The 16,696-nt window shown below is 37.7% G+C and overlaps 2 protein-coding genes across 2 annotated transcripts; one reads left to right on the top strand and one right to left on the bottom strand.

Annotated features, from left to right (window-relative positions):
• The first annotated feature begins 5,414 nt into the window (after positions 1-5,414).
• On the top strand, positions 5,415-8,023 carry LOC140012811 (uncharacterized). The gene is made up of 2 exons (XM_072061127.1): positions 5,415-6,496; positions 7,813-8,023. Exons 1-2 carry the CDS (start codon positions 5,415-5,417, stop codon positions 8,021-8,023), a joined length of 1,293 nt encoding a protein of 430 aa, XP_071917228.1.
• Positions 8,024-8,803: 780 nt separating this feature from the next.
• Positions 8,804-12,551, bottom strand: LOC140012810 (uncharacterized). The gene is made up of 2 exons (XM_072061126.1): positions 11,072-12,551; positions 8,804-8,880 (listed from the first exon to the last, which is right to left on the bottom strand). The coding sequence occupies exons 1-2, from the start codon at positions 12,549-12,551 to the stop codon at positions 8,804-8,806; spliced, it is 1,557 nt and encodes a 518-aa protein (XP_071917227.1).
• Between the last annotated feature and the right edge of the window lie 4,145 nt (positions 12,552-16,696).

Here is a 16,696-nt window from a genome sequence, read left to right as displayed (position 1 = left end):
TACCGATTTCCGTCAGTGTTACAACTTAGTTCAAAGCACGAGGTGTCGCGTTGCATATTTTGAAACCATAGGGGGCTTAGTTGTGTATTAGGTTTAGCACAGGGGGCTTTTTTATTTTTAACCCTACTTTTAAACATACAATGAGAAAATTTTTTTTTAAAAAAAAACATGGCACGAATTGTGTTTTGGATCCCTAAAGATAATATCAGAATTATGGTAATTACTTCGTCATTATGCACTGCTCCTACATATTATGATGTTATCATCAGCATTAAACACTCTCATTGCCGCTTAAGATTCAGGAACTCCATATTTAAGTACCCTAATTAACGAGTGCTCTCAAAAGTATCTCTAGAAATGAAGAGCTTTTAACTTTTAGTAGGTACTTAAAATTGAGGTTTCCTACGCTTTCAGGAAGTCTAGCATTTTTTAATCAAGATTTCCAAATGATGTCATCAGCAACATTCTCAGGTATATAAACCCTTAACATAGCTCAGTCAAGCTCTTAACTAAAGGAAAATACAATATAATTTTGAGGTTTGATAGCATCCTCAACAAACAAACAAACAAACAAAAAAAACTCGAAAGTCAGGGGTCAGGAACTTCATAGGTAAAATACGCAGGAAAAGATCGCATAAGAGCAGCTGAGAAGTTATCCATGGTCACTTCAACTATCCCTTCCTCATCCGCCAGTTTGGTCAAATCCATGGCACTTAGACCAAGTGACCGGGAAAAAGCACGCAACACTGCACCTTTGACAAGCACTTCAAGCATTGCCCCACTGTAACCTGCTGTGTGATGAGCTGCTATTAGAAGCAACACCCAACCCGAGTAGTGAATATCATTTTTGCACATATAAAATCCAGAAAGTTAGGCAACACACTCATAATGATTGAAAATGAAATATATATAATCTACAAGAACTTAAATGAACAAAACATACCAAATAAACAGAGCCAAAATAAATCAATGCATGACAGAAAAAAAAAAAGAATAGTTACAATCAATGTCACATACCAAGCATTTCGAGGTCAACATCTTGAGCAAGGAGAGAATTTTGTCTCATCTTTCTCGTATGGATCTCGAGAATTTTTAAACGAACTTCTTCATGACTTGGATAGCTTATCTCTAGAATGGTTTCAAAATATCCAGGTCTAAAATCCAAAAGTGAAAAATTTATACAGTTAGTTAAACATTTGTACTTCAAATTCTTTTACAATTAGCGAAGATAATAAAGGGTTCATAGTTGAATACGTAAGAGAAAAAACATAATTACCTGACAAGTGTTTCATCACATGTATCCCCACTACAAGAAATATATTTTTCAGTGACAAAAATTTATGTGACAACAAAAATCATTGATGACTTACCTTGAAGAAGATTTCATTTTCAATCAGACAAAGATTTCACGTTGTATTATATAGAAATTGACTCAAATTGACTTCAAATTTCACGTTGTATTATATAGAAATTTCATCCTAATTTGTTGCTTTTTTTCCCTTAATTTTCAAGAAATCTATTACAATGAATTAGAAATATGATTAAAGTCAATTATGCCTATTCAAGATATCTATTACGATGAATTAAGAATATGATTAAAATCGATTATGCCTACTTAAGGGATAAGACTATTATATGCTTACTATTTTATAAGATAAGCGGGAAGAAAAAACTGGAGTTAAAGAAGGAAAAAATTGGAGTTAAGGAAGGAAACTATACATATATTTTTATAAAATTTACTTGCCTTATATGTTCTTGAACATATTGAATTAGACAACTATTAGAACAAATTGTGGAGTTATAGTAAAATTCTATAATAAAGCCGATGAGAAACAAATAAGTAGCTAGAGATGGAAAAATTTTGTAATATAATAGCAGCAAATGTTTATCAAGTGGCATTGGAACATATTAAAGGTAAATAGTCTAAGCACACTGCCTATTTAAAAATGGTTAGGTCAATAGTCTAGCACACTATCTATTTAAAAAAGTTGATTTTGGCAAAAGCTTGACATTTGGTCAAATCTTACTTCAACTTTATTTGTTGTAATTTTGGCAAAAACTTGACATTTGGTTAAATCTTACTTCCCAAAAATATCAAAGAAACTAATCCTAGTTCTACGCCATTTTTAACTAACGTAACATTAGATGACAGTCATCAATGCTTACTTGATAATATATAGAACATTATAGGAGATGACACCAAAATAGTCAAAGTTTTAATGCATTAATTCAGTACTTCTCAAAAATAGATAAAACCTCAGGAGAAGAATTTTCCGTATTATGTTGTATTTTGGGTATATCATCTAGGATTATATTATAAATAGTCTTAGGTTTTAGAACAAATAGAAAATTCTTTAAAACCATTAGTATAAAAGTTTTTATAGTTTTCAGGGTAAGTGATTTTGAGAAAAATTTTGACCATGGTTTTTGACCATGACAAGTGGAAGAAGATTTCATTTTCAATCAGACGAAGATGTAAATAAATATGTAAGATTTTTTTGGGAAGACATGGACATGGATTGCCTCACTTCCCATAAGATCATGAATCTCAAAGCTCAGTCAGTTTTAGTCGTGAGCTGATACTTGCATTTTGCAAGGAGCTTTCAGTAAAATGGAAGTATTCCTGTAACTTTTTGTTTTTATTAATTATCAGCTCATGGGTAAGATTTAATTTATCTGCAGCCCATTCATTGCTGCAAGTTTATGTTGAAATTTATGTTTGAGGTTGGCTTATGCTGATATTCTTGTTTGGAACTAAGACATAATTGTGGTCATATTCATAATAAATTTAAATCAATGGACTTAGAGGTAATGGCGAAATACTGAAAAACTCTTGCATTCGACTGATGCGATAGACTCCATCGTGAAATAGGCCAACAAAATTACCCCAAAACTTGATAAAATTAGGGGAAAAAAAAACTCACAGACAAGAGAATGGGCTTTGAAGAGAAGAAATGGACGCATTTATTATTGACTTCTCCATCCTAAATTGCTCCGAAACAGACTTTTTAGCTTAAATTCATCTAACATTGTTTTGTGACACTATTACAATTTGCACAATTAACGATTTGACAAAACTTTTTGATTATGTAACACAATTTTTGATTTATTGAAGTTCAGCTGTCAAAATGGGTGACTCAAACGGGTTTGAATGGGTCATAATTGGATAATGGATATAAGTGGGTCAAACCAATTATACATTTTTAATAAATGGATAAGGATATACCTAATTACCCATGTATAAGTCTCTTAAAATTCTACTTATTTTTTAAAATTTGTTTGCGTGTTGTTTAACAAGAGATAACGATATTTTATTTTTATTAAATTGATAAAAAATTAAAATTTATTTACTTAACACTCACTAAAGTTGAGTTTAAATGTGTAATTATTTTTAAATGGTTGTAAATAAGTGAGCAGAATTAACTCACTACCCACCAACTAAATGAGTTTAATTAAGTACACATTTAAACCCATTCAAGATTAGTGGTGGGCAAGTTTAAGCCAGTCAATAAAATTGGGTTATGATTGACACCTCTAAAAATTATTACGCAGTTATTTGCACATTTTTCTTCCATGATAGAAAAGTAGTGGACCAACCAAAGAAATTAATATAACAAAGTGGTACTTGTTTGTAATTGATCCAAAGGGACAAAACGAAGAGACAGCCATGACAAATTGGTAAAAGTAAATGCAAGACTTTCGCCTGGCAAGTGTAACACAAACAGTTTAGGGCATGGGATCATGTGAATTTAATTTCTCGTCTGCCAGTGAAAGGTGAACGTCCCACATGATTATTTAAATTAATCTTTTCCATAATAAAGGTCTAGTCTTTGATGATAAGTCCTCATTAAAGAGTATTTAGTTGTCCCAACTTTAATTAGTTCTGATTACTTTGGTTTATGGTGAAATTGACTTTCACATTTTGGATTAGGCATATGCCATGAAAATAAACTATATCGGGAGCCTAAATGATAAATTGGTACTCCACTACCACTAATTTGGTTGTTGGGGCGAGGTCATGCATAATCCACTTTAACCAAGTATCTTTTGCTTATGTTTTTCTGGTTAAATGGAAGCATCAACTGTTGAAAGGTGCATAAATTGTTGGAATAAATATACGACTTAGTAAAGTTGTCTTGAAATGATTTTTTGTGAATTAGATGGAAATTGCCTTTATTTTTGAAAATAAAATGAAAATTTAAAAAAATGAAATTGGCACTCTGGATGCCTTCGCTGCAGGTTTTATTTTATTTTATTTTTTGGTGTTTTCTTCTTTTTCTTGAGATATATAAATATATAGGATAAAAAACTCCAGCGGTTATTAAACTATTGTCAGGATCATGTTTTAGCTATCGAACTGTTTTTTATCAATAATTGATCACTGAACAACTTAATCAGTAAACCCGTGGCCATTTCGTCGGTAATGGGTCTTAATTTCTGAAATTAGCATGACACGTGGCAAAGCACAGGGGCAATTTTGTCCAACAATTTACTGGCCGTTTACCTCTATTTTCTTTGAACCATCCAAGAGAAGGGAAGGGAAGGGAAGGGAAAATCTTGGTTTAGTGTGTCTGGTCTTTTGTGGAGGAAAAAATAGGGACTCAATTGGGAGTCCTAAATTGGATGTTAGAAATCCAAGAAGCCAAAGAATGTCGAGACGCTCTTCTAAACCCATACGTAGATACTCCTGCCGATTAACAGCAATGGTAAAAACCTCATGGATAAATTGGAACCCAGCAAGAAGATATGTGGTCTGCACTTTAGGAGAGGTAAGATGTTAGATTTGTAATGGAGATGTTATAATAAAAGGATTTAGTCTTGGAAAATGTAAATTGCAGGATGAGGGATGTTACAGCATAAGAGGAATAATTGGTAGATACAGTTGTACTAAGTGATAATTTAGCTTTCCATAAAGAGACACAAGAGGAGAAGAAAAGAAAAGCGGAAAAGCATGGGGCACCTGCAATTTCATCCAAGCAAAGAAGTCCCTAACTTGTCTCTGTTGAGATATGCCAACTTTTCCTACAGATTTTATCAGATTAAGTTTGATATCAGAATCATTCAATTGGTAGAAGAATAAGTCTTATTATTAGGATCAAATATTTTAGCTAAGATTTGCTAGGTAGAAGATCATGTTATCAAGTAATTTTTGTTGAGATTTTCTAGAGAATTGTTAGCTAAAATTATTTTAGTTTGTTTCTTTGTAAGCACTATAAATAGAGTGTTGTTGAATGAAGAAATTAAACTCCTTTTTCAGCCCTCAATATAGTCTTGATATCTTTGTTTATGCTTCAAAAACCAACAAAGTGGTATCAAGAGCCTAAATCTTAAGGGCCTGTTTCTTTGAGAGTGAGTGAACTTGGTGAGAAACCCTTTTCACTATAAAATTATACACTTAAGCCTTCAACATCAAAATGCCAGGAAATAACTTCTTGTCCAATCCTCCAAATTTTACTGGTGAAAACTACCAAATCTGGGCTGTTAAAATGAAGTCCTATTTGGATGCTAATGATCTTTGGGATGTGATAGAGACAGATCCTGTTCCTGAATTATCGGAAGTTCCAACTATTGCAGAAATGAGAGCCCATAGAGATGCAGTCAAAAGGAGATCAAAAGCCATGACGTGTATTCATTCAGCAGTTTCTGATGCAGTATTCACAAAAATTATGACTTGTGAAACTGCAAAGGAAGCTTGGGATACTCTCAAAGTAGCTTTTCAAGACAATGACAGAACAAGACAAATGCAGGTTTTGAACCTTAGGAGAGAGTTTGAGCTCCTCAGGATGAAAGACACAGAAAACATCAAAGAGTACTCTGACAAACTCTTAGATGTTGTGAATAAAATCAGATTGATTGGAGAACAATTACCAGATAGCAGAGTTATAGAGAAAGTCTTGGTGAGCTTACTTGAAAGGTTTGAGGCCAAGATTTCCTCCCTTGAAGATTCAAGGGATTTGTCTCAAATCACTTTGCCAGAACTAATCAATGCATTACAAGCACAAGAGCAGAGAAGAGCTATCCGAAAGGAGGAAACAGTAGAAGGTGCTTTTCAGGTGAAAGACAAAATTCAAAATCAACAAGGTGGCAAAGAAAAGAAACAGCAGTGGAACAAGAAGAGCAAGAAAGAAGGTGAGTCTAGCAGAAATGAAGGAAGAAGAGGAAAGTTTCCTCAATGTCCACATTGCAAAAAGACTTCACATCTGCAACAATATTGCTGGTGGAGACCTGACGTCCAATGTAGGTCATGCAATCAGAAAGGACACGTCGAAAAGGTATGCAAAAATAACAGAAAAGACCAACATGCTCAAGTAGCTGACCAACAAGAGGATGAGCAATTATTTGTGGCCACTTGCTTTGCAAGCAAGATCTCCAGTGAAGCTTGGCTAATTGATAGTGGCTGTACTCATCACATGGCATATGATGAGTCCATATTCAAGGAATTGGATAAATCATATATTTCCAAAGTTAAAATTGGAAATGGAGATTGTATTGACAGGTGCCGAACCTGTGCAATAATAATTACTAAAAAGTCCTAATTACCACCTCAATTAAATAATTATAGAACAAATCCAAGTACTGGAGCAGGGACCCTAGGTGTGCAATGGGTTACTTGATTCACCATGTTCCCGAAGAGTTTGCTTGATCCGATATACCGGATTTGTCTATAAAAATACTAATTTTGCGTACAATGGCAAGTAGGGTCGATTCCACAGGGAGCAGGTAGGAAATTATTTCTTTCCAAATTAGTAGAACGAAATTGGGGGATTTTCAATGGGAGACAAATAAAAATAAAATAAAATAAAACAAACAAAATTCAAAACTAACTCACAAAGCACAATTCACTGAAAATAGCAATTAACAAAAGTTCTACCCAAAGGATCAACTGCGCAGGCACGGTCCAATTAAATGATCATCGATGCAAAGATATTTCATCCATTTATCACTAGGTTGGTTATAGTTATCAATAAGCTCTGACAACCAGTTCTTCCTTACCTTTTCGACAGTCAAGGTACGACCATTGACTGATTCCCTAACCAGATAACAACCCTAGGTACGACCGTAGGAATTTAATTACCCAATTGCATTAAAGCTAGAAGAACCCAACCCTAACCAATAAACGCGCTAAGAGGATTTATTTAAGCTAGATCCTGCGTTTCCCCATCATAAAACTAATTATGGTGGTTGCCACGGGGTGTCAATTAAATGAACAATTACGGATTCTATTTAATTAACGTGGCAGTAGGCTATTAAATTAAATCAAATACCCGGCCGTTGATATTCAATTAATCAAATACCCATGAACAATTAATTCAGGAAACGCACGAATAGCAACAAAATTGGAGGAAATAATGAAAGCTTGATTAGATCTCACAGATATTATGGACCGCGCCCTTGCGTCAACCTTTTGGGTAGAGGGGGAAATTAGCCGCTTCTCATCGTTTCAATCCCACGTGATTTAATTGAATTCATTCAATTATTTGCCAAGGAATTGGGAAAGGGAAATTAACTGCAATAACAACCGAAAAGGCCCTGCCTTCGTCCCTGCTTCGGAGTCCCAATTACAAAGCCAAAGCTACGAATGAATTGTCCAGCGAAAAAGTTGAAAGTCAGAAGAGGATAGCAACGTCTAGCGCCTGGGAAAGAGAAAACTAAAGCTACTGTTTTTGATTCAATGTCAATCTAGCTATCTAATTTGCTGCCGAAGAAAAAACAAAAAAGAAACGACGGAAAGCGTCTGACAAAAAGTAGAAAAGGAGAATTAAAGCTAAGGTCTTGATGATGTGTGAATCCTGCTTCCTCCCTTCTTTATAGCCGCCGCACCAGAGAAAAATCAAGGCCAGAGACGTCTGGAGCAATTCAAAAAGCTATCCCCTTTGGAGTTTTGATCCCCCGCTTCGGGTTCACGTGGACCACGGTCCGTCTTTCGGTTTCGTCCACCTTCCAAGGCGTGGCCACGCCCTGGGACGACAAGTCTTCTGGAAATTTTCCCCGCGAGATCATTTTTAATGCCGATCACCTATAATTCATACCAATGTGAAATATGAGTTAGACCTCAGTACTTAGCACAGTAAATAGCCAAAATTAGGCCGAAATAACAATGCAAAATGTGCCAAATAACTGTTCTATCAAATCCCCCCACACCTAGACAATGCTTGCCCTCAAGCATTTCAAAGCTCAGAAGTACAACCAAGAGAGCAGAGGTCATGCAGTAGTCTATACTAACACAAGCATCTAGGGTCCCTGACAATATCACCAAGGGCAGAACACACCGGACGTGTTGTAATTCAAAGAATATATATGAATAATAGGAGCACTCAATTCAACATCACGGAATGCCATTACCATAGGCTTGCACATTTATCACATCTCCACCCCTTAAAAATGAACTAAACACATAAATCAAAGGGACTTTAATAGGGTTGTAACGGGGCTCAGGTGAAAGGCGGGTTAAGAGGGTATAGATAGGGGGTAAAGTGTCAAGAGAATGTCCGAAACTCACCAATAACCACAGTGCTTTACCGGAGGAGTTTCACTAACAAGGCAGTTTCCATTTGCTGTACACCCTGTACAAGTGCCCAAAATTTTTTTATTTTTTTATTTTTTTTTATTTTTTTTTTACTGCTCGCAAGGCGTGGGCACGCCTTGTAGTCCATAGTCCTCTGGTCACGAGGTCTCTTCATCAAATCTTTTTTTTTTTTTTTTTCGAGAGACAGTCCTGTAAGGCGTGGGCACGCCCTGTAAGCCAAAGTCCTCTGGTCAGTGGCCTTTTTTCCAATTTCCCCTCCTTTACACAAAGATAGCATCATATAGCTCCTAATCTATCAGCACTTTCAACCCCAAATTCGTTTGCTTTGCGCAAATGATGGATTTCAGACATCCCTTGACAACACAGGGATGAACAAGAAAGTTTAAAGAGGTCTTGGGTTAACAAACACGGATATCAACCAGAAACGAAGGACAGAAGCTCAAGTTGGTTCACTATTGGGATATAAAATGAGGGCTTGATTTTTTAGATAGCTGAAGAGGGTTAAATCCTAAATGCCCTTATCATTTCAAATGCACTCAGTTCATCAAAATGCGGTCTTGACATGTACAAAATAGCAAGTTCTAGAATGTTCATACCATGTGCGATACCCACTCAATCAAACAAAATAGAGCAAACAAGAATAATATGCTCAAGTAAGGCTCAAAAGCTCCCCAAAAGTTACAAAAATGGGTAAATTCCAGCATACTCAACATTCAATGACATTGCCAAGGGAAACAAAATGCACAGCCAGCATATACGATCACATACCCACTCACTTTGATTATGTCATTCATCACAGCAACATGCCCCAACACAAACAAGCATAAAAATAACCAAAAAGACGACTAACTACAATGTTTTTTTTTTCTTTTAATTTTTTTTTCTTCTTTTTTTTTTTTTTGAAAGAGTAACAAAGCAAAAAGAACTAATGACAAAGAACTAATGGAAAAGTACTAATGGAAAAGAACTAATGGAAACCACTCCCCCCACACCTAAGACCTACATTGTCCGCAATGTAATCAGGAAAAATAATTTGCAAGGCTAGAGGGAGCGAGAACTTCCCTGACTACTGAAAAGGTGTGGCTGGAGCCTAAGGAGGCGGCGGATGCGGCGGTGCGAGGTGGGCGGCGAAGGCTCGACCAAAACAAAGAGGAGAAGTCTGGAAACGTAGGCAATAAAAATTGGAAGAAGATTGTCCAAGACTAGTCAAAGAAGATAGAAAAGTGGGGGGAGTAGGGTCTTGGTCAAAGTTTTTTTTTTTTTTTTTAACTTTTTCGCTATCGGAGGGGTTGGAAGGCGTGGGCACGCCTTGGAGGGCATTTTCTTCTGCCCACAACATGTAAATGATGTCCAAACGATTTTTTTTTTTTTTCAAAGCGTGGGCACGCCTTGGAACCCCTACTCTTCTGTCCAACACCACAAAAACCATCAAAACATTAAAATAAAACTGAAAAATCATAAAGTAAGGAAAAATGATCACAACTAATATTGTAATCCTTGGGTTGCCTCTCAAGCAGCGCCTTTCTTTAATGTCTTTGGCTAGACATAGCACCACTCTTTAGTCTGGATGTAATTAAATTTTCCTTGTAATTGGTGGCCCTCCTCCAGGATCCACATGGCCATTGAGTGCAATTTTTTTCCTAAATTTTCTCTCCATTTTTACCTCATGAATTGCTTTCATCCTATAGGACTTGTTCGCAGCAACCTTGAATTTACCCCTATAAGCAAACTTAGAAAATTCTTGCACAGAGGGATTAGTGGTATACATAGCAAACACAGAATGAGAGTTAACAGGATGTTTCATTGTATCAAAAATATTAAAGTGGACTATTTCTCCATCAAATTCCATCGTGAGAGTACCCTTACTAACATCAATTTTAGTTTGGGCAGTACTCAAAAATGGTCTTCCTAATATAATGGGTGATGGATTTGGGGCACTTCTATCATCCATGTAGAGCACATAAAAATCAGCAAGAAAAATTAATCCATCTACTTGCACTAAAACATCCTCAACTATCCCATCCGGATAAGCACATGTACGATCAGCCAATTGAATTATTATCCCCGTTTCTTTTAAAGGTCCTAAATTTAGGGAATCATAGATTGACTTAGGCATCACATTAATAGAAGCTCCTAAATCTATCATGGCATTTTTGATACTAGAATGACCAATCTTACAGGGGATAACAAACATACCTGGTTCTCCGCATTTGGGTGGGAGTTTCCTCTGAAGTACAGCTGATACATTCTCTCCCACCATCACTCTTTCATCACCCCTTAGCTTTCTTTTGTTAACGCACAAATCTTTCAAGAACTTTGCGTACTTGGGTACTTGCTTGATCGCGTCCAATAGGGGGATGTTAACTTGAATTTTGTGGAACACATCCAGGATTTCTTTTTCCTTTTCTGCCCTCTTTGTCTTTTCCAACCTGCAAGGAAAAGGAGGTAAGTTAGATTTAATAGTGGGCGGAGAAGTGAAGGTTACCTTAGGATCCTTGCGAATACGCCCTTCCTCTTCAATTTCCTTCTCTATCTCCTCTTCACTTTTGCTTTTTGAACTTCCCACTTTAGGCCCTTCCAATTCCTTGCCACTCCTCAGCGTCATGGCACTTACATTCCTGGAATTTACCTCGGGTTGCGATGGTAGTTTCCCATAAACGTGGGACTCCAAGCGGTTGATGGCAGTTGCCAGTTGGATTATTCGAACGTCTTGGTCCTTCTTGTCAGCTTTGGTGTCCTGCTGGAGCTGCGCGGTATTCGCGGCTAAGGATCTGATCTCCTGTTGAAGCTGGGTAGTAGTCATGGCCAGGTTGGTAGTAGTCGTGGCCAGGTTTTTGACTAGGTCCTCTAGAGAACTTCCTGAGTTGGAGGACGAGGGTTGCGATTTTGGTTGCCATGGCTGGTGGAATCCTGGTGGATGATTTGGAAATGCATTTTGTTGCCTGTTCCCATAACTGAGATTGGGATGGTCCCTCCAGCCCGGATTGTACGTATTGGAGTATGGGTCGTACTGCCTGCGGGGTGCGGGCACGCCTCCGGCCATGTTTACCTGTTCCGCCCCGTCCTCTTGCAAAATAGGGCACGAGTCTGTGCAATGGTCCATGCTAGTGCATATTCCACACACCTTCGCTCGCGGCGCGTCTCTCATGGCTAATTGCCTAACAACTGACGTCAATTCTGACAGTTGCTGCTGTAAGGATGAAGTCTCTACCTCGTTGACTCTACGGGGAGGGTTGCTCTCACGGAAGCCAAATTGCTGGGAGTTCTCTGCCATGGCTTCGATGAGCTCCCACGCTTCCCTTGGTGTCTTGTTTGCCAGTGCTCCCCCACTTGCAGCGTCGATGATACTCCTATCGGTTGATTGGAGCTCTTCGTAGAAGTATTGGATTAACAGTTGCTCACTAATTTGATGCTGCGGGCATCTAGTGCACAACTTGTTAAACCTTTCCCAGTATTCGTACAAGGACTCACCGGGGTATTGTTTAATGCCGCAGATCTCCTTCCTCAAACTCGCAGCCCGGGATGCAGGGAAGAATTTTTCCAAGAATTTCTTTTTCAGCTGCGCCCATGTGGTAATACTACCTGTTGGTAGGTAGTACAGCCAATCTTTAGCTGCATCTTTGAGAGAGAACGGGAAGGCTCTCAGTCTAATTTGCTCTTCAGTGACCCCAGGAGGTTTCATACTAGAGCAGACCACCTCGAACTCCTTTACGTGCTTGTGGGGTTCTTCGCCAGAGAGACCATAGAAAGAGGGTAAGAGTTGAATCAACCCTGACTTCAGTTCGAAAGCGGTATTCTCCGCTAAAGCGGGGAATGTGATGCACAAGGGCTGGTGAGTCAACTCCGGAGCAGCTAGCTCCCTCAATGTTTGGTTGTTGGCCATGCTTACTTCGTCTTCCGCTGACTCGTTTGCAGCAAATAAGTGCCCTTCTTTTTGCCTCTTGGTCTCTTGCCTCCGCCTACGCGCTGCCTTCTCAACTTCAGGATCGTATACTAATTCACCTGTGCGAGAAGAACGGGGCATAAACTAGCAAAAATATCAAGAAGAAATATAAAAAATAAAATAAGAACTGAATTTGAAAAGAAACAAATAATCCAAACGCCAACTCCCTGGCAACGGCGCCAAAAATTGACAGGTGCCGAACCTGTGTAATAATAATTACTAAAAAGTCCTAATTATCACCTCAATTAAATAATTATAGAACAAATCCAAGTACTGGAGCAGGGACCCTAGGTGTGCAATGGGTTACTTGATTCACCCTGTTCCCGAAGAGTTTGCTTGATCCGATATACCGGATTTGTCTATAAAAATACTAATTTTACGTACAATGGCAAGTAGGGTTGATTCCACAGGGAGCAGGTAGGAAATTATTTCTTTCCAAATTAGTAGAACGAAATTGGGGGATTTTCAATGGGAGGCAAATAAAAATAAAATAAAATAAAACAAACAAAATTCAAAACTAACTCACAAAGCACAATTCACTGAAAATAGCAATTAACAAAAGTTCTACCCAAAGGATCAACTGCGCAGGCACGGTCCAATTAAATGATCATCGATGCAAAGATATTTCATCCATTTATCACTAGGTTGGTTATAGTTATCAATAAGCTCTGACAACCAGTTCTTCCTTACCTTTTCGACAGTCAAGGTATGACCATTGACTGCTTCCCTAACCAGATAACAACCCTAGGTACGACCGTAGGAATTTAATTACCCAATTGCATTAAAGCTAGAAGAACCCAACCCTAACCAATAAACGCGCTAAGAGGGTTTATTTAAGCTAGATCCTGCGTTTCCCCATCATAAAACCAATTATGGTGGTTGCCACAGGGTGTCAATTAAATGAACAATTACGGATTCTATTTAATTAACGTGGCAGTAGGCTATTAAATTAAATCAAATACCCGGCCGTTGATATTCAATTAATCAAATACCCATGAACAATTAATTCAGGAAACGCACGAATAGTAACAAAATTGGAGGAAATAATGAAAGCTTTATTAGATCTCACAGATATTATGGACCGCGCCCTTGCGTCAACCTTTTGGGTAGAGGGGGAAATTAGCCGCTTCTCATCGTTTCAATCCCGCGTGATTTAATTGAATTCATTCAATTATTTGCCAAAGAATTGGGAAAGGGAAATTAACTGCAATAACAACCGAAAAGGCCCTGCCTTCGTCCCTGCTTCGGAGTCCCAATTACAAAGCCAAAGCTACGAATGAATTGTCCAGCGGAAAAGTTGAAAGTCAGAAGAGGATAGCGACGTCTAGCGCCTGGGAAAGAGAAAACTAAAGCTACTGTTTTTGATTCAATGTCAATCTAGCTATCTAATTTGCTGCCGAAGAAAAAACAAAAAAGAAACGACGGAAAGCGTCTGACAAAAAGTAGAAAAGGAGAATTAAAGCTAAGGTCTTGATGATGTGTGAATCCTGCTTCCTCCCTTCTTTATAGCCGCCGCACCAGAGAAAAATCAAGGCCAGAGACGTCTGGAGCAATTCAAAAAGCTATCCCCTTTGGAGTTTTGATCCCCCGCTTCGGGTTCACGTGGACCACGGTCCGTCTTTCGGTTTCGTCCACCTTCCAAGGCGTGGCCACGCCCTGGGACGACAAGTCTTCTGGAAATTTTCCCCGCGAGATCATTTTTAATGCCGATCACCTATAATTCATACCAATGTGAAATATGAGTTAGACCTCAGTACTTAGCACAGTAAATAGCCAAAATTAGGCCGAAATAACACTGCAAAATGTGCCAAATAACTATTCTATCATAGTGGTTGTACTCATCACATGGCATATGATGAGTCCATATTCAAGGAATTGGATAAATCATATATTTGCAAAGTTAAAATTGGAAATGGAGATTGTATTGGGGTGAAAGGCAAAGGTAATGTGGTTATTGATTATCGTTCAGGTACTAAAATAATTTATGATGTTTTATATGTACCTGAAATTAATCAAAACCTGTTGAGTGTTGGACAATTGCTTGAGAAAAATTATTCTGTTGTCTTCAAAAATAGGAGCCGCGTCAGTTATGATCAAAATGGAGGTGAACTTTTTTCAGTAAAAATGAATGGAAAAAGTTTTTCTCTAAATTGGTTGAAAGCAAGTTCAAGTGCATACCCAAGTTTAGTGGATCAATTTGAATTATGGCATAAACGATTGGGCCACTATCACTATTTTGCACTTAACTACATGCATAAGAATAGTCTTGTGCAGGACTTGCCTTTTATAGAAGATAAAGGTGGAGTTTGTGAAGTTTGTCAGTTGGGAAAACAAAGAAGATTGTCATTTCCTCACAACAAATCTTGGAGAGCTTCAGAAGGGCTTCAACTTGTTCACACAGATGTATGTGGTCCAATGAGAACTTCTTCATTAAATGGCAGCAGGTATTTCATAGTTTTCATTGATGACTTTAGTAGATATTGTTGGGTCTATTTCATGAAACAAAAATCAGAGGTTGCTGCTATTTTTTTGAAGTTTAAAAATTGGATTGAAAATCAAAGTGGCAAGATGATTAAAGTGATTCGGTCAGATAATGGAACATAATATACTTCTAATCAGTTCAACAAGTTTTGTGAAGATGTAGGAATTGAACATCAATTAACTGTCACTTACACTCCACAACAAAATGGAGTAAGTGAAAGAAAGAACAAGACAATCATGGAGATGGCCAGGTGTTTGTTGTTTGAGAAAAAATTGCCAAATAAGTTTTGGGCAGAAGCTGTCAATACTGCAGTGTATCTTTTAAACAGGTTGTCTACAAAATTATTGAATGGTAGAACCTCGTTTGAAACTTGGTTTGGATATAAACCTTCAGTACAAAATTTGAAGGCGTTCGGCTCCATTTGCTACATACATATTCCTGATGTAAAGAGAGGCAAGCTTGACGAAAAGGCAGAAGTTGGGATTCTAATTGGCTATTGCAGCAGTACCAAAGGTTATAAAGTTTATCAACCTTTGACTGCAAAAGTGATAGTTAGTAGAGACATCCATTTTGATGAATACGCAACATGGGACTGGATCAATTTCAAAGTTGAACATTTCAAGGTATCAGAATCTAAAGAATTGCAGGAGGAGAATATTGATGAATCAATAGATCATATTCCAATTAGAGGTACCAAATTACTCTCTGACATTTATAACAAATGTAATGTTGCAGTTCTTGAACCTGCAGATTATGAAGAAGCTGCCAAAGACTTGAAGTGGATCGAGGCAATGAAGGAGGAGTTGAGAATGATTGAAAAGAACCAGACTTGGGCGCTTGTGGACAGACCAATTCACAAGAAACCCATTGGTGTAAAGTGGGTTTTTAGAACCAAATTAAATGCTGATGGTTCCATCAACAAGCACAAGGCAAGGTTGGTCATCAAGGGATATGCTCAACAATTTGAAGTGGACTTCTCAGATACATTTGTACCAGTAGCAAGATTTGACACCATCAGGTTGATCCTAGCACTTGCAGCTCAAAAAGACTGGAGAGTTTATCAACTTGACGTCAAGTCAGCATTTCTAAATGGCTACTTGGAAGAGGAGATCTTTGTGGAGCAACCTCAAGGATTTGCAGTGAAAGGTCAAGAAGACAAGGTGTACCTACTTCACAAGGCGCTATATGGCCTAAAACAGGCACCAAGAGCCTGGTACAGCAGGATTGATGATCATTTTCTGAAGATTGGATTTAAGAAGAGTTTGAGTGAATCAACTCTTTATGTAAAAATTGTCAATGATGATATAATTGTTATTTCACTATACGTTGATGATTTGCTTGTCACAGGAAGTAAGCCAATCTTGGTAAATCAGTTTAAGGAGCAGATGAAGCAAGTTTTTGAAATGACAGACTTGGGAGAGATGTCCTAATTTCTTGGCATGGAGGTTATTCAATCTCAACAAGAAATCTTCATAAGTCAGCACAAATATGCAAGAGATGTGTTGAAAAAGTTTAATATGGAAGGTTGCAAATCAATTAGCACTCCATTGATGGAGAACGAGAAGCTTAGTAAAGATGATGGAACTGCCAAAGTTGATGAAGGTCTATACAGAAGTCTTGTAGGTTGTTTGATGTATCTTACAGCAACAAGGCCTGATATTATGTATGCTGTGAGTTTACTGTCTAGATTTATGCATTGTGCAAGTGAGTTGCACTTCAAAGCTGCAAAAAGAGTACTCAGGTA

Source organism: Coffea arabica, chromosome 8e, assembly GCF_036785885.1.
Source record: "Coffea arabica cultivar ET-39 chromosome 8e, Coffea Arabica ET-39 HiFi, whole genome shotgun sequence".
Taxonomy (NCBI): domain Eukaryota; kingdom Viridiplantae; phylum Streptophyta; class Magnoliopsida; order Gentianales; family Rubiaceae; genus Coffea; species Coffea arabica.
The sequence above is the reverse complement of the archived record's forward strand: the minus strand, read 5'-3'. Positions and strand labels throughout refer to the sequence as shown.

Bases quoted from the DNA above. Each gene is read 5' to 3' on its own strand.
- LOC140012810 (XM_072061126.1), bottom strand. From the start codon at position 12,551: ATGCCCCGTTCTTCTCGCACAGGTGAATTAGTATACGATCCTGAAGTT. The intron at 8,881-11,071 runs GTGAAGAGGAGA...TGTGTTGTCAAG, and splicing joins GGGAAGTTCAAAAAGCAAAA to GGATGTCTGAAATCCATCAT.
- LOC140012811 (XM_072061127.1), top strand. From the start codon at position 5,415: ATGCCAGGAAATAACTTCTTGTCCAATCCTCCAAATTTTACTGGTGAA. The intron at 6,497-7,812 runs GTGCCGAACCTG...CCTTCTTTATAG, and splicing joins AATGGAGATTGTATTGACAG to CCGCCGCACCAGAGAAAAAT.